The 26,001-nt window shown below is 40.2% G+C and overlaps 2 protein-coding genes across 3 annotated transcripts in view; one reads left to right on the top strand and one right to left on the bottom strand.

Moving 5' to 3' along the window:
• Window positions 1-17,650, top strand: part of gpm6bb (glycoprotein M6Bb) — a 30,123-nt gene extending 12,473 nt beyond the window's left edge. Inside the window, exons 2-7 of one of the 2 annotated variants that reach the window (XM_079562596.1) lie at window positions 11,964-12,150; window positions 13,571-13,727; window positions 13,826-13,994; window positions 14,523-14,596; window positions 14,846-14,911; window positions 16,997-17,650. In XM_079562596.1, the coding sequence (XP_079418722.1) occupies window positions 11,964-12,150; window positions 13,571-13,727; window positions 13,826-13,994; window positions 14,523-14,596; window positions 14,846-14,911; window positions 16,997-17,146 (803 nt within the window). In that variant the 3' untranslated portion in view covers window positions 17,147-17,650. Of the gene's footprint in view, window positions 1-11,963; window positions 12,151-13,570; window positions 13,728-13,825; window positions 13,995-14,522; window positions 14,597-14,845; window positions 14,912-15,601; window positions 16,483-16,996 lie in introns of those variants that run through there. The other variant, XM_079562597.1, reaches the window with a different exon arrangement.
• Window positions 17,651-17,796: 146 nt separating this feature from the next.
• Window positions 17,797-25,730, bottom strand: ofd1 (OFD1 centriole and centriolar satellite protein). Its single transcript, XM_079562598.1, has 22 exons — window positions 25,460-25,730; window positions 25,188-25,382; window positions 25,032-25,100; window positions 24,931-24,955; window positions 24,733-24,837; window positions 24,511-24,647; window positions 24,240-24,413; window positions 24,061-24,167; window positions 23,858-23,977; window positions 23,685-23,758; window positions 23,528-23,619; window positions 22,864-23,053; window positions 22,501-22,589; window positions 22,252-22,363; window positions 21,065-21,724; window positions 20,850-20,979; window positions 20,680-20,771; window positions 20,127-20,257; window positions 19,085-19,240; window positions 18,829-19,011; window positions 18,691-18,755; window positions 17,797-18,579 (listed from the first exon to the last, which is right to left on the bottom strand). Exons 1-22 carry the CDS (start codon window positions 25,556-25,558, stop codon window positions 18,534-18,536), a joined length of 3,051 nt encoding a protein of 1,016 aa, XP_079418724.1. The 5' UTR covers window positions 25,559-25,730; the 3' UTR covers window positions 17,797-18,533.
• Between the last annotated feature and the right edge of the window lie 271 nt (window positions 25,731-26,001).

The raw sequence follows: 26,001 nt of genomic DNA on the forward strand, positions 1-26,001 counted from the left end.
TTTAAAGGGTTACAAGTGGAAATGGGTGAGAATGGATGTGGACTAACTGTAACCTGTTGAAGGAACGTTGTGGAAGGCCTAAGTACAATGAGTTGCCGTAGTCCAGTCCAGTAGTGATAAATACAAGCTTTTATGTTTTGAGGTTCTTTTGTGTTAGGATTGCTTTGTGTGGATCTGTCTGAGCTGGAAGATGCTATTTTTTAACAAAATAAGACATCTGCGTCTCAAAGTTGAATGAAGAGTCCATTAAAATACCAAGGTTTCCGACAGAGTTGTCCACACTTGCAGAGAGGGGGTCAAGGGGAAGACTGAGGGTGTCAGATTGTGGTCCAAATAAAATCCATTCAAACTGTAAAAGGTTCTAGAGGCGACAACATCTACAATTAAAGTAGCTGACGCCACATTTTCTGTCTTGAAATGAACTAAAATAAGAAAACAAACATGTATTTGTGCATTATTGACCTTTTTGTGGTTGTTAGCATGGCGCCTTTACTTTCGATCACAGTGGCCTACAACGCTACAACGCTCCAGGCAGTGCTTCATTTGATCCCACACACATTCCCCCACCTTTCAGTTTTTCAGGGTCAAGGGTCTGGCAAAGATTTGAGATGATACAATGGTGTTTAATGGTGTTCCGGCAACTGTTTTGGCCTGTTCCCCAAATCCATCACATCAGTCCAGAAGTGTTCCTGAAACTACTACAGTAACTTACAAACCACTGGCTCCAGGATCAGTTTGGAGCTGTGAAAACCTGCTAGAAACTCTACCAACGATTGATCCTAGACTAGAGCGTCATAGAGGCCACTGTGACGTAAAGTAAAGGCGCCATGTTAACCACTCATACAGCCGCTGGGCCACTAAAATGTGAAATACACACTAAGTAAAAGGGTTTTTCACAAAGTCATTTGTCATTGTAAGTGTTTGGTAGACTATCAAATATTAGTAGTTTAAACTCCAAGAATTTATCTAATATAATAGCAATGATAAACTTTATAAATCCAGCACTTTTAAATACAACTTGTTTTTAAGTAGGATTTAAATGTTCTGAGACACTTCACTTTTCGGGGCTCAGGGGAAGTGAATTCCAAAGAAAGGGCACACGGTCCCCTCTGGAGGCAAGTTTGGTCTTGGGTCCACCAGGACAGACTCCTCACTCAACTTTAGTGTATGGGCTGGGAGTAGAAGTAGTACTTGTTCTTTGTGCTATTCCAAAAGCTGAATTAATCAAGATAAACAACTCCCTAATCAATTTCCTGATAATGCTGATAACAACCTCTGACAAGATGTGTGACATTGCTACGCACAATGATTGGATGGATTCAATATAAATTCTTGTCTTGTGCAACTCTTGACCCCCGGGCTGTACTTTTGACATGACCAATAAATACCGCAGAGATGTTCTGCTTTTTGGATTTCTCCACTCTTATTGTTCCCAGGCTGTGATGGTGTAACACGTGAAGCTGCTTCCCCTGAGAACTTCTCCCAGGGTGGAGGTCCTTACGGGTGAGCGGACACTGAGGACCATTAAGTGTCCACTCCCCTACCCCACACTCTTCAAAACTCGTAGTCTTACAAATGCAGACGGCCGTATTTGTATACGCTTCATCATCATTCAGCCTGTGTCGCAGAGTTGGGGAGTGGCCCTGTTCAACACATGATGGGGTTTCCAGTCACTTGGCTTGTCACTTGAGACTTTGCAAGTTGTTTTTTAATTAGCTTCATGAACATTTTTGGATTAGCTTTTGCAGCAGGGTTTATTGTGCTGCCTTTTGAATTATTTAAACCTTTAGTTGATTTAAATGTTTAAGAAAAGGAATGCCAAAACAGCTCTTGACTGTAACCTCAATGAAGAAGTACTGCGTGGCTTTCTGACCATAATTTGTTTTTTAATCATTTTTAGCCAGTTGCAATTGCCACTTAATGAATCCTTCTGCCTGCTCTGTTCACATATTCTTTACTTTACTCTGCAACAACTTGGGGAGTGTGAGTGACATGGTGGTTAGTATTATAAATTGCTCTTGAATGAAATGATCCACTGCTTTTGTCTTTTTGGGTCAAAGGAGAAACCGTAGCTCCCAAAGGAAATCCACCCAGACACGGGGAGAATATGCAAACAGCACACGGAAAAGCTCCATCTGACCCAGGAATGGAACCCCTAACTTTCTTGCTGTGAGGGCGAGAACGCTAACGGCAGCGCCACCTTGTCACCAAACCAAATGGGAGTGGTTGTCAGCCGTTGAACAAGTCATCATGCAGGCTCATAGTTGGTTACACCTTAGGCCAGATATGGGAATAAGAAGACTGATGGTATGGGGGAAAACATCACTTAAACTGCTGGATTGATTCCACACATGTGAGGACCGTGCCTATGCATAATGTGTTGGAAGTAGTTAAACCCCTAATGGCTAAGAATAGTAATACACAGTATGTCTGCAAAAGTCATGTCTTTAATTAGATGGGATCTTATAGATTTTTCTTTTCTTATGAACAGTCCCTTCGCGAAGCACTAACTTTGGGAGAATGCTTACATACTCATTTCACTTGTGTTTGCAGAAAAAATGTTTCTGGTTCGTCCTCCTGTCTTTTTGAATACCACTGTTTTCTCTCAACTACAGTCTCTGATTTAGCTTGGGCATTACATGTTATTCTTTAATACTTACTTCCTTGATGGATGCTGCTAGTTATCTTTTAGCGGCCTTATCAGAGCCTTTAAATCAGCATGTGATCATATGACCCACTGAGTGTTTCTCAGATATGTGCATGACAGAGTTAGTATATAGTAATAGTGCAGGGCAGTAGAGTAGCATTCACAACTTATTTAAGCCAATATACAACATCACATTTCTGTGGCAACTAAACACGTGATGTTATTGGATTTGGTGATTAGATAATATTTTTAAATGTCTGATTGCAAAAACAAATTTATTAGCATAGATTAAATTTGGAAAGGGTTGGGGCTTTGGTCTCGAGATATTTCCATGGTGCATGTCATAATTTCCAAAACAAAGCATGTGTTTCTTTGTAGTGGATTTTATAAAGCCTCAGTGGTTCTGGACCCAGTCATATGTTTGGCATTTCCTTTTACATGAGTGCTATAAACTTGAGTGTTTTGTTGTCCGCACAGTCTAAAAGTTTGCAGATGGATGGTTTAACTTTTTTTTTTTCACTGCAAGGACTAGAACAGTGAAGATGAAAAGTTGGAAGTGAGTAAGCTCAAAGATTAGCCCCGCATTTGTTGTTGTGGGATCCCTGCTAAGTTCACTTCCCTGACCCCTTAGGCAGACCCCCCTCCTGCTGGGGCCCCTCCTCAGTGCACTGCTCTGTCCGTGAGAAGACCCTTACCTCTCTCTCTCTCTCTCTCTCTCTCCCCCATTAGCATGCCCCTGGGTCCCCTCGGCCTGCTGTTGCCAAACAAACACTCGCCAAGTCCTTTCTCTGCTGGCTCCTGCACTGTCTGCTGCTCCCCACTTGTCCATCTTGCCCTGCCCCTGTTATTTTTAAAAAACTGTTCTCCGTTCAATTGTCTCCTCTCATTTCCTTAGCCCTTGCAAATTCCACCTTTGTCACCTTGTTTGAAATGCCCCTCTTTAAATGCAGCTCTTCCTCTGTTATTTGAATCGGCCCAGAGGACGCTGTTTTCTGCCTGTCGTGGAAACATGGCTGCCCTTTCTCTCTCCCTACATCCTCTGTAAGTAGCCAGATGGAAGGCAACTCTGTGCATGATGCTAATGTATGCGGCTGGAGAAAAGGGCATATGGTGCTAAATCAGTGTGACCTTATCTACTTTTGTGCTGTCAGATTTAGTCCTTTATAAAAGAGAGCACTTCAAAAGTTTTACACTTTTTCAACTTTTGTATATAATCAATCTTTCTCTAACTTACACTCTGCAGCTCCTGCAATTCTACTGTTGCTCTGCCCAACTCGGGCTGGTTTACTTAACGGCAAGTTCGAAAACTGCAGTTTAGTAATGCACCGAGGTCATCTGCAGCCAAAAGAACAGTGGAATCATTCTTGTGAGTAATGATAAGTAATAATGTGATTTTTGGACATTTATTTATTTAAGTAAAAAACTGAGAAAATATTACTTTGTCATTGCAAATAATAGTACCAGTCTCATAGTAGAGGTGCACTCTCAAGTAATGATATAAACCTAACCAACATAAAAAGTTGGCTTCATTGAGCATTACTCACCTGATAAATATGAACAAGGACTTCTGCCACATTTCCTCCAGCTCTGCCGATTCAAGTAGTCTCCACTTTCCCATCTGTACCCCTCTCTGCTGCGCCGAGCTGCCACTCGGGTACCTCTGTCAAACAGCTATTCATACTGCCACTTCACTCTCTTAAACAGGCACGTCTGAGAGGGGACAGTAGGGAGCATTTCTCAAGGATTTGGGGATTTGAGTTGTTGCTAAATAAGAAAAAAAAAATGCTGAAGGGAGTTTAAACTGTTCTCAAACAAGTTCAATCTGAAACATATGAAATATGCATTGTGTATATTTTTCTGATGACAGAAGTGAAAGTCATTCTCAAAGCAATTTTTTTTTATTTTTATGTTCTTGCTATTGGCTAATTTATCATTCTTAAAGGGACTATACAGGGTTTAAAAATGTTATGTGTTTTCCTCCCCTTACATGTTCCAGCAGTGTCTTAAGGTGTAGAATGAGGCCAGACCTGTTCACCACAACTGCCTCTGAAATCCTGTACTGTCACTCAAAAAGGTGTTACTTTGGTCCAAAGTGCTGTCATGCACAAGCTTAATATAGAAGCTGCAGTTACACGTATGACCTGAGGTGGCAGTAGTGAGGAAAAAATGGCAAACTTGCATAGAGGCCCTTATACTAGTTGTTATAACTATTATTCACAAACGACTAGAGCCGCTACTTGTTAAAGCCTAAACTTACGTCCTTCAAGTTAGTTATACTTGGCTTGGTCAGACAATAAAGACTATCTATAAAAACAGTTCAAATAACAATTTTGGTTGGAAAAGATGCCTTCATGTTGTTTAATGTGTACTGTATTAAGTCTGATCCCTATAAGTGGACTGAAGTCAAATCCTCGGACCTAGACCTTTATTCAGCTCTTTCATCTTGTTTTGATGTCCTAGGTTGTGAGATGAGAGTGAGAGAGAGAAAGGCAAACTTGCGAGCAGAAGTCTGGAGATGATCTTTAGAAGCGTTGGTAGGAGGAGAGTATTTGCTAAAAGGAAGCATTTTTGTTGAATGAGAGAAAAACAGCCATGGAAACCCCATCAGGAGGAATTGGAGAGCAGAGACAGGACAAAAGACCATCCCTCCCGAAGAAGCGCTTCACTTGTGTTTACAGTGGACTCATTTAACTCCAAGGCTGGGCTGGGCTTTCGTTATGAGAGGTCAGTGCAGAGAGAGTGTAAGGAGAACTATTCATAAGTGCCTTTGGAAGTACTTTTGTGTAATGCACTCACTTGGTTTGGTACTTCCAATGGGTGTTACTTTTCTGTAGTATAATCAACAACAACAAAAACATAATACTGCATATCTCCTGTCCATACATTGTTTAGATTATTGCATCTTTGCAGCAGTATTTAAACTCGGCGTAATTGAGTTTAAGTAATCCAGTCTCCTCCTAATCACTTTTTTAGGATTGCAGTAGATTGCATGCCAGAACACAGAGCCTGTATCTCAGTGGCCACAGCCTCAGTCAGGTCTATGGACTGTTCTGTCAAATGAGCCTGGGGTTGATTGAAGAGCCGAGGGAGGCTCTGCAGTGATTGAGATAAATGAGCAGGACAGCACCAGTCAGATAAACAGACAGCTGTAAACACTTCACATTTAAACGCCAAGATTAGGACAGTCCACCCACGACTCTGCAGGTGAAGGCAATGTTTTTTGTCACAATGAGCTATGGCACGCATCTGCGTGATTGCTTAATAATGCTGTACAGATGCACCAGGGAACTGTGTAATCATCATTAAAAAGGTTGAGGTACATAACATGGCTTAACCTTAAATGTGTGTCGACATTTAGTTAAAAAAAAAATCTGCTTTTGCTAAAATGTTAGAAGACAAAACTATAAACCTGTCTGCCCCACTTTTAATTACATCTCTAGCTTTTTCAATTACCTCTCCATTATTTCCCTCCTTTTTGACATAACACAACTTTATTAGTTTGAGCGACAGGAAATGAGAACAGAGGGGGATAGAGCATGACAACAAAACGCGTTCACAGCCTGGCTCTTCTTTGTGGTGATTACACGGTTAGTGCCTTAAATCCCTTGGGCCCCTTGTCTCTTCCTGAGGAACCAAGACTGTACCGCTGCTACATTGGTCTCTATACTTGTTGGCTAATTCTGCCATTGTTATGCTGAAACATCACTAATCATTAACACTTACACACTCCTCTTTTCGCTCCACTTTAAAGCAATTACAAGCCATTATTGACCAAATACTTTCCACTCAGCTGTCACCAGATATTAGCGATTGTCTTAGTTCCCCTCTTTGGATAAGTAGCCCGACAAAATGCACTTTTGACAAATTGGCCAGCATGCATATCCTATCCCTCATGAGCTTCCATTAAAGCCATTATAGTTGGTATGTGTAAGTATGGCCGCCCTCAAAATGTGGAAAATGGAACTGCGGTTCTCATAAATGGAGTTTTGGCAGCACGTCTCCACAGTGCAACAAAACAACAACAATACATTAGCATTAGCTGTAAACAGACGCATCTGCTAGCAATGAGGATTCATGTTAGATTAGAAATGGATAGTGCAAGCAGATGGGGGAGTGCTTAGCTGCTCTGGGGAAAAAGAACTATGTTTTTCCATGTGCCATCACAGGTCTCAGCTGTTGGGGGATTTCAGCCCTGTGTGGTGACACTGAATGGGATCAATTGTGATGATTGATGCGGTGAATGGGTAAACTGTAGAGAGATTTATATTTGGAAATGCAATGGCCGAGATGACAAGAGAAAAATGGGCATGTGATGATTACTCGTCAGTTGGCATGCTGTAAATATTTACATTGTATTCCCATAGACTGCGAAAAACATGGACAAGGCATCGCAGCTGCTTGAAGCCTAATAGGAAATGTGGGCAAGCTTCGGAAGGTCCTTGCTGTAATGGACTTTCCCTTTAAACTTTTTGTGAACCTCATTTTCGAAGACAGGCTGTCATTTGATTGATTGATTGATTGTTTATTCCGAGCTCAAGGTTCATATACACATTATTTTTTTCTTTCGTATTATTATGTGCAGCCTTTACAATATTTTAACATGTATTGTCCTAACATTGACTTTTTTTTATTTCTGCCATATTCTATGAGCTGGCTTCCAAAACCTAGCCAAATTGCTAGCATGAACTACAGTGACACAGTGGTTAGCGTTCATGCTTCACAGCTACATGGTCCCAGTTTCAATCCCCGGGCAAACAGGGTCTTTCTGTGTGGAGTTTGCATGTTCTCCCTGTGTCTGCGTAGGTTTCCTCCATGTACTCAGGTTTCCCCTCCCACTAAAACATGTACAGTAGGCCAGGGTGAATGAGTGTTTTTTCAGAGTGCATGTGAGGGACAATAGTTGGAAATTAGCCCATGGCTGGGAACCAGCGTGGTATGTTTACATGCATGAGTCCTATGTGTATTCATTAAAATGTACTGTCCCGACCAAATAAAACAAACAAATGAATAATTCAACCATATTGAAATGCTTTTTTGAACAATACCACTTGTCTGGTATCAAGCTAAAACGGACTATGCCTAATTTTGAACCTTTTTTTACCGTCACTGCCGTCTTTCGGAGTCACATATTGATATTTGGGTTGACCATACACAACATCAACAAATCATAATACGGCTCAAACTTCTTGCATTTACCAAAAAAAAAAGAAAAATATCAGTTATAGCTCCTTTAAGTAGTTTCAATCCTTGGCTAATCAAATCCTTGTGCAGACTCCAACGTGAATGAACAGTGATTTAAAGTGTAGTCTACCTTGATCTTCTGTGTGACTTTTCACTAAACAATCAAACTTCAACATAAAAGCCTGAACTTCTCCAATCTATTCTTTTACCATTGTTGTTTCTTGTATAATGCATTAATCAAAATTGATATTACACATTGTTTTCCCCTGTAACTAACAGTGAATATTGCTTCCTTCATGGCCCATTCATACACCAAACACAACAGCATCGCACACATTAGATCATTATAGTGGAAAAGAATGGAGTCAGAATGAGTTTTTTGTGTATGTCATGACTTGTACTTCTTGCTCAGTCAGTAGATTAACTCATGTTTAACTCGAATATCAAAGTGTTTATTTTGAATAAAGTATTTAAAATTCAATGGCAATTTTAGCTCTTTCCATTGTGTTGAGTGTTGCAGAAGCACACAGGATGCAGCTCTGCAGTTGGCCGCTCAAGTCCTCAGCTTGTGTGCCGGAAGAGTAGACTGTGCTCTGTTGCTATTCTCCATGTCCCCTGAGGGTCCGCTGTGTCCAGTATGTTCACTCTGGGCCTGTACACTGCCTCTTTGTATGAGGACTTCTTGGATACTTTTTTTTTTTTATTAACACACTGTCTTCTTTATCTGTTTGTGTTGTGGATATGGCAACTCTGGTTTGTGTTGTGTTACCAAAGATCATTGATATATTTACTTTTTTTCACATAGGGTGTAGTAAACGGACCTGTGTAGGAAGTGCTGTATTTGGTGGTCGACATGGGGATTTTAAAGAATCGGAGACATGTGAAATTCATCAGGGGGATAGTGACAATGTGATACTGATGTAAGGCCCCTTCAAAGAAAAATCTAAAAGGACTTGGACTATGGATCTGTTTAGTTTACTTTATCAGAAAACATATGGCTTGCTACAATACTGATGTCAATAACTTTACATTTGATCAGCTCATTGTATTCATCATGCAAGAACAGCCCTGACTAAACATTTAATAGAATATCGGTCTGATCACACACGTGTAAGCCAAATTCAATGTAAACCTGCCGCAATTGTTCTCCTGTAAGCGTTATTTGAGTGGGTGAGCACACATGTGTCTGTGCTGTCCAACTCATTCAGCTGTGTTAGACCGAGTTGCCAACATGTCATGTACAGCTGTGAAAACAATACCCTCAAGGATTTATTGGGAGTTTGCAAGTGCCAGAGGTGAGAATGAGAGGTTGACGTTTCTCAGAATATACTGCTGTAACGCCATAGGGTTTACTAATATTTATCTATTTCTAAGTTTAAAACATTGCAATAAATTGTGTATTTTATTTTATCAGAAAAAAGTTAACTCTCCACATATTAAACACATTCAAGAGCAAAACTTGTACTGCTAAACACAGAATTCCCATGTTATTTACATTGTTGGTGGTAAAGTGCACTGTGTCGTAGCTTCATTGCTCACGTGTCTGTGTGCTCTTTTTCCACGCTGGCAAAAAGCTGATCAAAGCTTTTCCAGCAAAACAGACACTGGAGTTGGAGTCCCTTGCTGCTTTTATGTCCCTGACGTGCCAAAAAGCATTGCATTCAAATTGATTCATAACAAGCTACCACGTCTTAGACCCTTGGAGAAATAAACCATCGGAAAATATTTTCTCTTTTTCAGCACGGGTGAACTTTATGACCAGGAATGTTGTGTGACAAGAGGGAAGCCGTGTGATGCGCCCGACTGTGAGAGATAGCTGATTTATAAGTCTCCCCCTTAGCTACCTGACAGTGACGTCCACTACAAGAGCAAGGGCACTGTTATTTACTTTGCATCTGGGCCCAATATCCTGTGGACCTTCTGGGCTTGACTCCCATGGTTGGGGAAGATGTGGGTTGCGGTGCGAGTCAGCCACTCTGCTTTTGGCGCACCACTCATTGAGCCTGCGGTTAACCTGCTGCCATGGCAACCGCTTTTCTTCACCCATCCCGGGACCTAAATACTTTTTTGATCTCCCAGTACTACCCAAACACAGAGCACCAAGCATCTGACTACAAACGGTATTGTCCTGGTAGCAGTATGTCTGTTTAGTTTAAACCCCTGTCACGGAAAAAGAGACACTTGAGTTTCTTTCCTCACAGGAGAAGGCTGGTGGTTTGGTTGTAGTTTGTTTAGCAAGCAGTTGCAAAAGGTTGTTGCATTATATTTCAGGGAGTGTTTAAGGAGTGTCATTGTTCTGTAAATGTAACACCGTCTGTATCTATTTTCCCCCCAAGAATCCAGTTACATTAGTTGGTTTGTTTCTTTCTTACAAGTCTTGTACTGGTGTGAAAACTTTGTGGCATATTTGTAGAGTTCATCCATGGACATCTACAACTTGAACCCAAGTGAAATGCAAGAAAGGGTTGGGCCAGAACCTTGATCGATGATGCCATCTTAGCAGTCTGAATGTTTTGGCCTTGGCCTTCACTGTCTTTTGACCTAAACATCATTGAAGATCTAGGATTAACCTCCAAAGAGCAGTTTGTGTGACAGACAGCCCAGAAATCTCTTAGTTCTGGAATAGTTTTGTTAGAAAGAAAGGGCTAAAATCCCACAAACAAGAATTGGAAGACTCTTTGCTGCCTAAAAAAGTTCTACAGTGGTATGCAAAAGTTTAGGCATAATATTTAGACATGCCTCATGTATTTTGGAGACAAAAACAAAATAAACTTTTTTGCCAGAATGAGCAAAGGTCAGTCTGAAGAAGTGTTGAGCGTGGGGGTGGATCGATCATCCTCTGGGGTTGTATTGCAGCCAGTGGTACAGGAAACATTTCTTAGGTAAAACAAATTTCCAACCAATTCTGAAGGAAAACTTAACACCTAAACACCATTGAGATTTTAAGACCTGTGGAAAAACATCTAAAGAGCAGTTGGTGACAGATGGCCCAGAAATCTCTCTGCTCTGGAAGACTTTTGTAGGGAAGAGCTAAGATTCCTCAAACTAGAATTGAAAGAGTTTTGGTGATCCTTGCCATATTGGGGGGCAATGAATGAGGTATTTATTCTGCAGGGAGCACACATATCATTATCACAGGTACAGGGAAGCAAGGAAGGAATGCAGCATAACAGCCTCTTAAAATCCCTCAAACTGTGTTGACCTTGTTTTAAGGTGAATATAGTGTAGTTTGATGGAACTGGCTTTGTGTTTATTTTCTTTCTCTATAGCCTCCTCCCTCACTATCACTATCCTCTGCAGTGTTACTTTTGAACTCTTTACGCCCCACTTCATCAATTCGGTGTTTTGTCACGCACAGTTTAAAATAACAGAATTCAACCACCCTCTTCTCTAATTTGGTATCTACTAACGGCCAATGTCTCTTTTAGCTGCCCCTTAACAACTCTAAACCTCCACAAACACATACATCTCATCCGGCTAATGAGCAAGGAGTGATTGTAAACGCTCTTCCCGGCGTGGCACCAGGTTTAATGTGTGCTCCTCACATAAACAGGCTTTTGACCCGGGTGTGCGCTGACTCACTGACAACATCCTGTCACACATGTGGATCTAATTGGAGGCATACTCTGGCTGTTTCTGAAGTGTCAGTGGACATTGCCCCTGCATTGTGCATTATAGTCACTGGCACTCTTGTTCAGGTTTGTCGGTGACCTCATTCTCTCATTCTGACATTGATTTTTACAGTTTGTCAGTGGCCTGTCCGTTTGACCTGTTAGTAGGACATTAGGGCCCTTTAAAAGTTGCGTTGTAGGGGACTGTGAGGCAGAGTAGATTATAGACCCGGAGTGGAACATAGTAGCCGGACATGTTGTTTCCGTACTATTTTTACAAGAAGGTTATGTAGTGCGTATTATGTTTTTTAATGGATGCTCAAGCATTTTACCCATTGTTCTATGAATCATAGTACAAGTCTGATTTGTTTAATGTAGTGGCGGCTTGACCTTTTCCACAGAAATCCTGTAAATCCTTTTTATTTGGTCTTCCTGGTAAATGACTTACACTGGAAACTTTTTATTAATTTTATTTGCATTGAAGTACTATGACATTTCACTAACACATAATTTCTCTGTTGCAGGTTGTTTCGAGTGCTGCATCAAATGTTTAGGCGGCGTCCCGTATGCGTCTCTGGTGGCGACCATCCTGTGCTTCTCTGGCGTTGCCCTGTTCTGTGGCTGCGGACATGTGGCCCTCACCGGGACGGTCACCATCCTGGAGACTCACTTCTCCAAAGTCACCTCAGACCACGCCATGCTCACTGACATGTAAGTCACTGCGAGTTCAGCTCTTCCCAACAAACCGCCTCATCCAAATACTCCTCTGCTGATGTCATGCAGTAATTCACTTGTACTAATCAAATGTGCTCTTACAAAACCAAAACAATGAAAAGAAAAATACTGCTCCAAAAGATTAATAGTGCTTTTAATGTACTTGTTTTAAGCTGATAATACCTTCCCAAGACCCTTATCATCAAAACAAGACCAAATATGGAGTGCTTGTAAAAAAAACTAAAATGGTTTGACCACACAATAAAGGCGATGACAAGAGCCAGCTCTGCACATATGCTTCATGTCGGAGCGTGCTATTTCCTTCAGGACGTCCTGAGGGGCAGCCTGTCTCCGACTCCAGGCCAAGGGTTTCCAGAGACATGCCTCACCTGTTATCTTCACTGGGCTTCACTACAGAAAGGTGCTCAGCTGCTATCTCAATCTCAGACATCTGGGGAGGATTAATCTGCTCATACTCAGTTTTTTTTAGGGAAAGACACATTGATCTTTTTGGAACAATCCTTTTCCACATAAAACTGTACTGATACATTTAGAAGCTCTGAGTATGAGAGAAGGGGAAAAAACAGGTTTGTAATTGTAATTTCGGTTATTACTGTTACAATGTGACTGTTTTTAATAATGGCATTAAAACTGATTGTAAAATTGTTGGTCCTGTATGAATTGAAAAATAGATTTTTAGTATCTTGTGTAGGAATTCGGTTGAGAGTGTTGAAACTGGGTGTGAAATTAAGTTGAAGGTTAGTTCTAAGCTGCTGCCGTTAAAACAGTACTAAATAACTCATGCCCCTAGAGGCCACTTATTAATTGTCCGTGAGTGTAAATACTAAGCTGATGGAAAAGACAAAGGGAGAGAAGGATATTGTTCATCTAATTACACAATGGAGATATTTTTTTTTCACTCAAACTTGGCTGTAAGTGGCGCTAGCCCGCAGTTAGCTTTGCCCTGTTAGCCTCTTAGCTTCTTCTTCGTAATTCCATTAGTGTGTATTGTGCCTCCAACCCGGTGCAGGCAAAGCTGCAATTGTGGTTTTCTAGCTAGAGACACCAGGGGGAGATGAAAGACCCCCCAATTAACCCATTAACACTTGTATTACCCCCAGAGGGACTACGAAGAGGATTTATTAAGGTAAACAAGTTACTTAGTACTGCTTTAAGGGGATAAAGGAAACCTGAGGAGCACACGCAAATTCTATATAGAAAGGCCCTGTCTTGTCCGGGACTCTAACTCAGGACCTTCTTGCTGTAAGTGTTAACTGTGCCACCCTGGATCTATTTCAGCTTCAGGTCATCAGTGACAGGAGCCTAATAACTTTGCTATAACCAGTTATCCACACTATCACTAGTTCCGAAGAGCCTTTCTCATAAAACGTTCCTTGTGTGCCATTGTTGCTGACAGAATCCAGCTGATGCAGTACGTCATCTATGGAATAGCCTCTTTCTTCTTCTTGTACGGAATTATCCTGCTGGCCGAGGGATTCTACACCACCAGTGCCGTCAAGGAGCTGCACAGCGAGTTCAAGACCACCATCTGCGGCCGCTGCATCAGTGGATTGGTATGTTAGCAAGAACCACCCTGCCATGTTCACGATCTTTTCAAATACACCCAAAGTTAAAAATAGCTTTCCATAAAACATGATTCATTTGTCCTCAGTTCGTCTTCCTCACATATATTCTGGGAGTGGCCTGGCTCGGAGTGTTTGGCTTTTCGGCAGTGCCAGTTTTCCTCTTCTACAACATGTGGTACACCTGCAACACCATGAAGTCCCCTATGGCTAACCTCACTAGCATTGACTCAATCTGTGTGGATGTCCGTCAGTATGGTAAGCATATGTCGTGTCATTTTGAGTTTATCAGTGCCAACATTTTTCAAACTTTTGGCACTGAAGAAAGACTATCCAAAGATCATAAATTGTACATAAAATATCCCCTCAGTGGTTTTCCACCATGCAGTGTTTTAGATTTGTGATCCCCTAAATGCCTTCAAACTTCAAACATGCAATTTATCAAGCTACACTCCCTCATAACAAGAAGCATAATCCAGGTGATGTCAATATTTGTGACCACAAAACATTTCATTTCAAGGCTAGTGAGCTCATATTAAGAAACCACTGTTTATTTACAAACCAAATAGTCCTATATTTATGGCAATAAAAGGAGACATACAGCAAATGCTCTGCCTCATTCCTGCAAGCACAGCATTTATCTACAGGGACTACTAATCTCATTGTTATCTAATTAATATGAACATTAATAACGATATTTGGCCACGACTGATCTCTACCTATCAGCGCAGAAAGACTGCCTGAAGTATCATCTTATGAAACGTATGAACTTTTTACTGCTTCTAGGTATTATCCCATGGAATGCCACGCCAGGGAAGGCCTGTGGATCTACACTAGGAGACATCTGCAACTCTAGCGAAGTAATTTCCCTTCTTTCAAAAATATGTCTAGTTTCTCAACCTGCAGGCTGCTTTCGGCTGGTAGTCAAGCTCTTCTGTTGCTGTTTACTTTTCATTTCATTTAGTTTTTTGTTCCATTTGGGTCAGTCCTTTTTCTTTAGTCATATATACTATATAGTATTAGGCCTGGTTTAGCCTGACCAAATTCTGCCCACTTGGCCCCCCTTTGATCTTTAACAAAAAAATCTGTTTTTTTCCCCTCATTTATAGTTCTACCTGTCCTATCATCTGTACATTGTAGCCTGTGCTGGAGCAGGAGCCACTGTTATTGCTCTGGTAAGTGACCAGCAAACTGTATTTTCTCCTGCATTTTCATTAAATGTATCCATATGTAGTTTACTGGTTTATGTCCATTTAGGGGTGGGCGATATGTAAAAAGAAATGTATATCACTAGATCATGGCACTTTTGTCCCACTGTGAGGGAAATCGCATGCATTACCACTTTTCATGTGCACGGACTTTGGCTAAGACGAGACGATTATAGAAGTAGTGTGTGGGACAAAGTGTGTGTGTATTTGTTCACAGAGCTGCATTAAAAGAAAAGCCACTTAATTATGGTTTGACACCACAATCGTCACTGGTTTCAGATCACAATTTCCCTTTTATCATCATATCGCCCAGCCCTATATCCATTATGGTAAATATTGTGGACTGTTAATGTGCTGTGAACTATCCTCTCATTATCATTAAGTTTTTTGAAGGCTCCGATTTCAATAAGTGTGTGCCTCATTCGCTCTTCACAGTGTAGTGTGTTGATTTTAGTCTCTTAGTTTACAAAAACAGAGATCATTTTAATTATCGAATCATATTTATAATTACTGACTTCAAATTGTACTTGATGACTTTTCTCCATACTACTCTTGACTGCTGGGAAATCTGGCTTTGCTTAACGTGTGTCGCATGACCAGTGAACAGGGAGTCGGCGGCATGTTCTCTCACCAAACCTCTCTGTTCTCTTCCACCAGCTGATCTACATGATGGCTACCACTTATAACTTTGCCGTTTTGAAGTTTAAGAGTCGAGAAGATTGCTGCACTAAGTTTTAAGCAGTGCTCTGTTGATTTCGAAGCTGTACTGATTAGTCACTGATAACATTTGAACTAAAAGAAAAAAAGTTGAAATCAAGATTAGGAATTTATAGTGATCACACATTGTAAATAGCTGATTATGTGCGTTCTTTAGCATCCAGGGACATCTGAGGGTGACTCTTCAACGTTGTCTTCAGACATTTTTGTTCTGCTTTTCTTGGCACCTCATGAAAATCCATAAAAACATGTGGAGACAAACATGGTAAACGGGCATCCCTCTCAAAGTAATATAATCACAGTATGTAGCATATTCCCATTAGTGCACCTGATAACTTACAGTGCATTTTACATGATTAATAGGAAGAAAATGAAAGACTTTTACATAATAATGTTGGTGCCATGATGTTAAAACGGCAGTATTTTTTGTTTTGAACTGAAAGTGTTAAGTGCCTGTCAGTATTATACCGTATTTGTATTACAGATGGCATAGGGACACTCTGAAGGTCATGAGCCTCCGTTCATTCAGTGTATTATTAAAACAAATCTTTTAGTATTGGGTTGAACGAGTGCTGATGCTGACAGGCCTCGGCTATGAAGTCTGTTTTTCTATATATATATTTTTTCTCCAAGTGCCATAAGAGAGACATTTTGTTTAATTGTTTAATCTTAACACTGAGCCTGCATGCTTCAAGTTTCAGATCATTTTATTGTATTTAGGGTTACTTATACTTCATTTTTCATATATTTAATTTTCTTCAAAATTTTGGAAGACTGTAGCTTTTACTTTCGATACAAAATAAACAATCTTTGTTTACAAATTCTTCCCACTTGGTTGATTTATTTACACAGAACAGACAAGGGGGGTTGCACTTTGCACTAACCTCTTGCGCTTGCACGCGGCACCTATCCTGTCCTGTCTCACCCCCCACAACCTCAAATTTCATATATCACTACTCTTATTAGCTATGGAAGTTTTTTGTGTATGAGATTTTAATAGTTTTGATTAATTTACTTTAACAACAACGTATTTTACAAAATCCTTGGTCATTTTTAGATATTTTCTAAACACAATTTTAGAGCTGGCAATTCTACATTTGCTATTTTAAACATTACTTTAGATACGGATTGTTATTCATTACTGCAGGTATTTTAAAACAAGCATTCAAAAAACTTCCAAAGTAACCTTGGCATTGTAACTTTGACCGTTACAATGTGTGTGTATGCGTGTGTTGATTGACTTATATGTGTCTAATATTTGTAGCTTTGGCCTCTAGAGCTTTGCTTTGCATCTCTGACATGCTCACCGCCATCCAACTTCACCCTCTCTTCCAGATCCACTTCCTCATGATTCTCTCTGCAAACTGGGCCTACCTTAAGGATGCCAGTCAAATGCATGCCTACCAAGACATCAAACTGAAGGAGGAGCGCGAGCTGCAGGACATCACGTCACGCTCCAAGGAATGCCTCAATTCCTACACATAAGGATATTACACGCTGCGCCGTCACATTTAAACACACACAATGAGGTACTATGGGCCAAGTACGGCGGCCTGTTTGGACCAATGTTCAGCTGATTTATCTGCCAACTGCCTTGACAATGTGCAGTACTAATCAGGCTTCTAACAAACTAATGCTTTGTGTGCACTAACTCACATGAAGGGGTTTTGGAACTTGTTTTGTGCATTTCTCTTTTTTGTTATACCACTCGTTACATTTCTTGATGTAGCCAATGATCGCAAGTCCAAGCTAAAACGTTTTCTTTATAGCAAGGTACCATAGATATCTGGGAATTCAACAGGGAATTCAACAAGGACACAAACATACACTTCAACAATGTTTCTTGTAGCCTGGAAAAGCCTACCTCAGGTGCACAAGAGCCTACAATCAACAGTATACCACAAGATAAGAATGTACAGTACACTAGAAATACAATAATACACTTCTCCCATGGGGGATTGGGACTGCTGCCAATATAAAGAATAAAAATAAATAAAAATAAAATATTGCCAATTGTTTGATTTTCAAAAACGTATTAATAGTATGTAATGTAAGAATCTGAATTTATGTTTTTGCTTTGGTACTATAGACAAACCTGTCATTTAGAGCTAATCTTATTTTGAACCGCTTTCATGGCCGTTCCTATTGTATGAAGCCACCTTTTTGTTTTCTTAAATAACAACAGTTCATGACATAATGTAAAAATGCCCTTATGCTAGCGCTATTCTGTTTGTAGTAAGATGCCCAGACGTCTTTTCTTTTGTATTTTTCCAGCCTGTAAAACTGCGGTTTAACAGCAGCTCTTCTAGCATCAGTATTTGCCAGTGATTGCCCTTTAGCTTTTTGGTTTCCCATAGTGTATAATCTAGCTGTAGCCGCGTAGTTACACCATTGTAAGTTTAAGCACCTACTAATCGTTATACCTTTTTCTTAGTAGTATATTTGACATTTATTTTTTATGATTTTTAAGGGCTTCCTTTGTATCTACGCTTGTATGACTCCACAAACTCTATGGCAATCTGCGTGGTTACTTGAGCCAAAGTGAAAATGCTGTGCCCCCTTTATGTGAACTGCCTGTTATGCCAACCACAGAATGTAGCTGCAGAAATAAGATCCCACTGTTTATATTGATGTCTTGTTGATCAAACCAAAATGTAAAGAACAAGGCTACCGCTCAATCACACACCAGGAGGACCACAATCCAGAGGCGAGTCCAACTGGAAAATGTTTTCTATACAAGTCTGTAAAATTTTGTATGAAAATAAAATGGAAAAAATGACAAAACATCTAGTTGTGTCCATTTATTACCAGTATTAAAAAGGGGGAGTACATTTCTTTAAAAAAAATCATTAGCTTAATAAAAAAGTTGATACTACCAAAAATCATCATCTTCATCCTTGTGTGAATATGCCACAATGCTTCGAAGAGAGAGAAAAAAAAAAAAAATTATGGCGGGAAATGGCCCAATCTTTCAGTTCTTATGCAAATGTTTTGTTATGTACAAAGTAGATAAGTGAGTTTGCTGTTACCTGTCATCTTTCTCCGACAAAGTTTTATCCTCAAAGCTTATAGGTTTGGCTTCTTGTTCAGGACTCTGACAAAAAAAAGCAAATTATTATCCTTTCAGGCGTTAACTAACAATCACTTTACAAAAACTCTTCACTTACTTGAGGTGACTGTTGCTTTTCTCTCGCTTCAAGCACCATCTTCATGTACTTTTCCAATGGATTTTCTTCATCTTTCATTTCTTTCCCATTATCCAAAGCCTCCAGCGCATCCCCTTGTCTCTCACTTTTCCCTGCATCTATCACTTCCTCTGTCTGCGCCGTTTGTTGTTCCTCTTGCAAAAGCTATGAAAACAAAATATATTCACTCCTACACGTTTCAACACACTGCAGTTCTTAATAAATGACTTATGATTACATGTTCCTTCTCCAGTCGCTCCAGATCTTGCAGCTCCCTTTCTTTGGCTTCTTCTTGCTCCCTCAGCCTTCGTTCATGCCTCTCTCTTCTCTCTTGTTCCCACCTTTGCTCCTCATCCTCCTCCTGCTCCTGCTGCTGCTCCTGCCCCACTGAAGACTTGTGTGAAGACTGTGAATCTAAAAGTTAAAATAGACTGTTTATTCACTTGCATATCAAACCAATACAGGAATTTGGCAACATTAAAAATAAATCGCTTGGAGAAGACCCAAAACTCACCAACTCAAAACTTTCACGAGGTTACGGCATATTTTAGTTCTAATAGATTTTATGTTAATGGGGTGATTGGGGGGTCTTTCATCTCCCCAGGTGTTTCTGGCCAGAAAACCACATTTGCAACTTTCCCTGCACTGGGTCAGAGGTGCAATACACACAAATGGAATCACGAAGAAGAAGCTAGAAACAGGATAACGGGCAAAGGTAACTGCGGGCTAGCGTCACTTTAGCAGTATTTACAGTCAAGTTTGAGTGAAAAAAATATCCCCATGGATTGGGTTGTGATACAATGTACATATGCCTCTCTCCCTTTGTCTTTTCTCTCAGTGTAGCATTTACTCTCACGGACAATTAATGAGTACAAAAAAACGCAACATGCTACGACACCTGCAGTGGCGCTTATGCCCCTAGAGGCCATAAGTCACTTAGTTCTGCTTTAACTGCTGTATCTCGTTGAATATATCAAAAATGCTTATGATTCCAGAAATGGAAGTGGTTTTGACGACACAATCCCAGGCTTTATACAGCATGCGTGTGCTTTACTCAAAACATGACCATTTTATAAAGTAAACTTAACTTTGTAAAGAAGTAAATTTAACTAAAAGCTGCAAAGAAAGAGTTGTGGCGGCGATAATTATTTTTTGCCACTGGAGCCCCGTGGATAAAAGATAAAACAAGCGTCTGATCATTTTTTGCAGACATCAAACTTTTTCTGTGGCAATATGGAGGGGGTTCTCATTATCCATTCAAGGCTTCAGTCTGAGAGGACAAACAGCTCACCCTTGTGGGTCTCTGCGCCTGGTGGGTCTTGGTGGAGATCCTGTGGACCCTGTAGGCGGGGGACAGTGGGGCCTTCTGGGACGCCAGTGTCCAGGAGAAGCTCTGGAATGTGGCTCTGCTCTGGAGGGAGACGGGCACAAAGAGAGCTTTTCATGCAGCTCCATAATGCAACAGGGCCAGAGAAGCGGCACAGAATACATAATCAGCTGCCCTTCATCTTCACCATTGTGCGAGTCCACTGAAAGAACACTTTGGAGGCCAGTCACACACTCATTAATAAGCAACAGGCCTGAAACCTTCTCCAAGAATTACGTACCATATTTGTGTTTTGGTAAAATATTCACATACTACATATCAATATAGTCTATTATGGTCCCAAAGAGTAAAAGATCAACCATTTAAAGTAAATAAGATGGTGTTATTTTATTCAAAGCAAAACAAGTTCATTATACATTATACAGAAAAAAAAGTCAGAAATGTTGAAAGTATGCAGCATGTTATGTTACTCCTGTATGAAGCGGACGGTAGTTCTAAAAGATTACCTGGCAGCAGCTCCGTAAGATCATCTAGGCTGATCTTCTCTGGCTGAGGAGAGGACTCCGAGCTGGAGACAGCAGGCTTTAGCTTTGGCGGACTTAAGGATGAAAACAAATTGATTGGTCACCATTAAAGTGTTTACACCAGCTGTAGCATAACTGGAAACAAAGTGTACCTGGACGTGTCTCGTGCTGTGCTTCTGAGCTGAGGGCTTTGAGGTGGGCTGAGCTCAGAGAGGAAGTTCCCAGAGGATATAGCTTTATGAAGGGAGAACGGTCGGTCTTCTGCCAGGGCTGTCAGTGGAACTGTGCAATATGGTAAAAGAACAGTATTTTATAGATTTTTGCCATTAGCTATATATGTAATGCAACAGTGTTGCATAGCTTTTACCTTCAATTATTCTTTGATCTTTTTTTCTTGAGGGTGACATTTGCGTGGGAGAAGTATGTCTTGGCTGAATGGGGCTTTCATCCTTAAAGTATAGGTCTCTTTGAAATATGGGGTCAGTCAGTGAATGAACACCATGACCAACTACAAACCCATAAGTCTCAGGGGAATTCTCAAAAAAAGTTACTTTGGTCTGACTTTCTTGAGGTTTTCTGGTGTCATAGGATGTTAGGGGAGGTGTCCTGGTAGTTTTGGGAGAGAGAGGTCTGGGTGGCGGCCTCCTCACTGGGGAGTCAGGGCGATGTGAAGGATATTGTGGCGAGAGTGGTCTAGAGACAAGCATGTGTGAGATGTTGGAGACCACTGCCCTCTGCTGGTAATTCCGATATGCTTCCTCCAACATCTCAGCTTCTCTCTGCAACTCCAGCATGCGGACTTTAGCGTCAGCAATAAGATCCATGTCCGAGTCCAGTGTGTTACCCCAGGGCGACTTTGGTCCAGGCAGAGATCCATCTGCTTTACAGAAATCATAAGGCGACTTGGCCTTCAGTACACTTCTGTCCACATAGATGTCAGGAGGCACCAGGTTGTCAGGGCAGATTTCCAGGATGGAGCGGTCAACAAGAGAGGGCTTGGGGTTACGGAGCACTTCATTTTCAAGAGCTGCCATTAGGAGAGAGATAGTAGAAAAAAGAAAAAGAGAAATCCAGAAAAGATGAACGCTACACAAGCACTACAACCAACCACCGGAAGTACAGAATAGATAAAAGAATTATTGTTTTCTCTATTTGACAATCAAGGATTGAGATGGATCCTTGATAGAGTCATCTGAATAATAAAAGATGACAGATTTATTTAGAATTTTACAAGGTAGTACATTACTCCATGCAACATGCTCTCTGAAAATATATATACAATTTTAATATCTGAAAGGATGTCTAATCTTAAGAAATCTAAATGCTAACCCTCTGCCAAGAAAATAGGGACTAGACCATTCTCCAGTGTATTTAGCATTGTGCTAAGTAACTTTTACTGTAAATACTACCCCTTTTCCCCATTCTTTTTTTTCTTTCTCATCTCATTATGAGATTTTTAAAGATATGTAAAGAACAGTATTAAGTGAAGCACAGGTAAACATCCTTTCAATGGCCCACATTATTCGCCTCTGTGTCAAAGACATGGATAGGTACCTTGCTGCGTTTGCTGCAGTTGCATCTTAATGTCGTCCACATAGTTGTTCATCCACTTGGTCTTCTCCTCACTCTCCATGAGCTGTGCCATGAGCTGAGCATTGCGCTCCACCTGCACACAAGCATACAGTGAGTCATGCTTTACACATGTCATCCTCAGAGACAGATTAAGGATATTGTTGCTCTCCAAGGTGAGACATAAAAAAACAGCATGGTTTTCCCACACTCAGACATTGTGAAGATACTTGCCTCACTTTGGAGCTGAGCCTGCAGCACCTGTTTCTGTTGGTCAAATTCCTCCTCATGCCGTCTGTGAGACGTCTGGATATGGAGCATATCTGTGTAAAGTGAGTAGTCAGAGTTTACAAAGTTGGACAATAAAGTAAAATATAATAAAACTAAAAGTACAACTTATAATAATTCAACTTCAGGACCCAAGAGAAGAGAAAAAAGCTTAAGCTGGATCAGACAAGAATGAAATTATTTACGTTTCAATTCATGATTCCAAAACACAATGGGAAGTTTGTGGTGCTACAGTTGCAGAGGTGATTCTAGTCACAGTCATTGGATCATTTCATTTGGAGAGGACTCCAGGGATGACGAGACTCTTACCGGCGCGCAGATGGCTGCTCTCCTCCAGGGCCTCCTCCAGCTGTTTGCTCATCAGTCGCAGCTGGCCCTGTAGCTCCACTCTGTCTGTTTTGAGGCTTGTGTAGTCACTCATGGTCTCAAGCTTTTCCTTAAGCAACTCCTTCTGCTCACTCAGTAAAGACAGTTGTTGCTGTGCTGTGTTCAGCTCAACCTGTTCATCGGAACACAAGTCATTCTTAAAAAATATTTAGAATGTGGACATTAATTTGGAATCAAATATCAAAAATGAACTGCTATGTGCAAAATTTGTTGCAAACAGGTAGTACTGTCCATAGAGTCACACCAGTAAAAACAAGCAGATCTCTGTTCATTCCTGGGTAATAATTGGTCAAGTAAATAGAGCTAATGCTCTGTGGCATCAGAATGTTAATGTTTCCTTGATTATTTTTACATTTTAAAGTCTACCTGACAGTGAAAGTTGGCGCAGTATGACCACATAATCCTGAAAATCTGTGCAAAAAACACTGAGCATCTCCAAAATAAAGATGAACAAATGAGCATGACAGCAGAAATAACTTGTGCTTCGGGCGTAAAGCCCACTTTTACATGTCTACTGTTCATTGTCTCAGGTAATGCAAGCTCAAAATGGATGGGCATTCATTAATATTATAGTGATAGCTTTTACCTTCAACTGTTTTAACTCTGAACAGACTCTGATGTGCTCTTCCAACTTTGCATCAAGCTCTGCAGACTCCTTTAAAATGCGAGCCGTTTCCACTGAAAAACAAAACAACTGTAATTCAAGATGATTCCAACTGTACAAAATAGTATTCAGTACACACTTTTATTTCGTGTCTCATTCTCGGTTAATTTTTCTGTTCTCTTCACAAATTCTTCCTTGAGTTCAAGTTGATACCTGGTATAAAGAAATAAGTTCGGAATAAAAACCATAATCAGTATTACAACATAATAGTGGGCCTGTAAACAACACTGATTTCAAAATAGAATAAAATACCTAGAAAGCTCATTTCTGAGCCTTTGATCATGTGTGTCCTCCAAGGTCCTTACAGCCATTTCTCTCCTCCTCAGCAGCTCCACTGTTGTCTTCACCTTTTCCTCGTGAATTTGACCATTTCTGAAAAACACAAACACTCATTCAAAATGAAACATAAAAACTGATAGTAATTAATTGTAACTGAAAAATAATGGTGTAGTTACTTTTCAAATGCCTCCATTTTGATTCTCAGCTCGCTCTCCCTGTTACGCACAGCTTCAATTTCCTTAAGCACGTCTTGTCTTTGAATATAAAGGTTTTTTTCTTCAATCTATTACACAAAATATTGACATGTAAAACGATCTATGTAGGCGCAATATTTGGCATGCACATATTGCTTTACCTCTTGCTGTTTTTGTAAACGGGTGATGGCGTTTTTCTCCCGATCCATGAGAGCTCTTGCCTTCATTGCATACGTTTCCTCCAATTCATGCTTCAATTTATCAAAGTCTTTGTTGAATTTAGCATTTTCTTCCATCTGCATTTTTGCTATTTCAACATCTTTAAAGTGTTGCAACTATAAATTAAAACAAAAGGAAAGTCAAAAACCGTATTTGTATTATTTCAACCAGATTTAGATAAACATGAGTATTGTTATATAAACTAATGATCACCTTCACTTTCATTTCAGCTTGTAACCGCTTTTCAATCTCTTTTTTATACGATTCCATTTTGGACTGTAATGTGAAAAACCTTTCCCCTCTGTAATCATGATTCTCATATTCCTTGTCAATCATTTTCATCTTCTCGACTGAGAAAAAAAAAAAAAAAATCAAACTATGACTATGACAAATCTCTTTGAGATAATGTCAAAATATACAAAAACAAAAGTAAACCTAGTGATTCCCCATAGGTTGACACGCTGGTTGTTTGTGTCACCACATCATGGGTTTGTTCAGGGGTGGGACTGCTTAGCTGCACCAGTAGACTAGTGAGGAAACCTTAAAGGAAAAAGACTCAAAATTATAAGGTTGAAGCCCTTACAAGTACATACATAATTTGATTTTGCAGCAGTAGATTGAAATAATTCTTACTTTTATCACAGTTTTCTTGAGATACCTGAAAGATGTGATCATGTTAGTCGTATTATTTGTGACTAAATACTTTATATTTTTAAAGGTCTTACAAGTCATACCAGTGCTTTAAACAGAGACGATTCTGGAGAGATTTTTACAACGTGAAGAAGATCTTGTTTTGTAAGACTCTATAAATTAAAGTGAAGATAATTAACTGCTAAAGGAGAATACACTTTAATGAAAGAACTAGTTAAATTAAACAAAGATTAACCTACTTTGTCTTTGTTTAGACCACATTCAGGAAAAAACACAGACAAGCTGTACTCATATCCTGATGTCCGAAGATAATCCGCCACAATGCGGTTACAAGCTGTGATCATGCCACAGTCAGACTTCACAGTTGATGGCACCTTCCCATGTCCCAAAGGTGGGTGGTTTAATTCCTGGATCAGCTGATTCCTGAGTTGCGTCTAAAAGAGAGGTGGGTTCCTGTCTGTGAGTTAAACAAAGCACAAATAATCGAGACGGCAAGGCGAAAATAACCTACTTTAAGTGTATCAAGCAGTCCTTTGCTTTTAAAAGTTTGGTAAAGCCTCTTTCTTAGCTCATCGGGACTCAGTGCTTCTTCCTCCCGAGACGCAGACATAACTATTACTGTGTCAAGTACGATCTATGAAGACAAATAAAGCACGTCTACACAAACTTCCTAGACCATAATTAAATTAATATTGCAAAACAAAGCGTTGACCGTTTCTAGGCAAGCTACAAGTTATACAAACAAGCCCCCTTGGCGTCTCTCATTTAAACCCGTCAACGGAAATTGTTTTGGTCGCACAGTTATGACGTACCAATATTTTGGATTTTTCTGGATGCACTTTGCTTCTTTACAAAATAACTATATAGCGATAACGCGTCTATTTTTCAGTTCACATTTTATATTGCTTGCTATTTTACGAAAGTTATTTATTTATTTTTTACAAAAGTTAAAATTGTTTTTGTCAGCAATCCTTGACGTCATTTTCTTGCGACCATTTAGCGTTTCTTCTGTTTCTCTACCATTCTCTACCATTTGACAGGTAAGCAAATGTT

Source organism: Gobius niger (genome assembly GCF_951799975.1).
Source record: "Gobius niger genome assembly, chromosome: 9".
Taxonomy (NCBI): Eukaryota; Metazoa; Chordata; class Actinopteri; order Gobiiformes; family Gobiidae; genus Gobius; species Gobius niger.

Coding starts and splice junctions, on each gene's coding strand:
- ofd1 (XM_079562598.1), bottom strand. CDS start 25,558: ATGTCTGCGTCTCGGGAGGAAGAAGCACTGAGTCCCGATGAGCTAAGA. Junction 24,956..25,031: donor CGTCTCTGTTTAAAGCACTG/GTATGACTTGTA, acceptor CACATCTTTCAG/GTATCTCAAGAAAACTGTGA. Junction 24,414..24,510: donor AAGCTGAAATGAAAGTGAAG/GTGATCATTAGT, acceptor TTTAATTTATAG/TTGCAACACTTTAAAGATGT.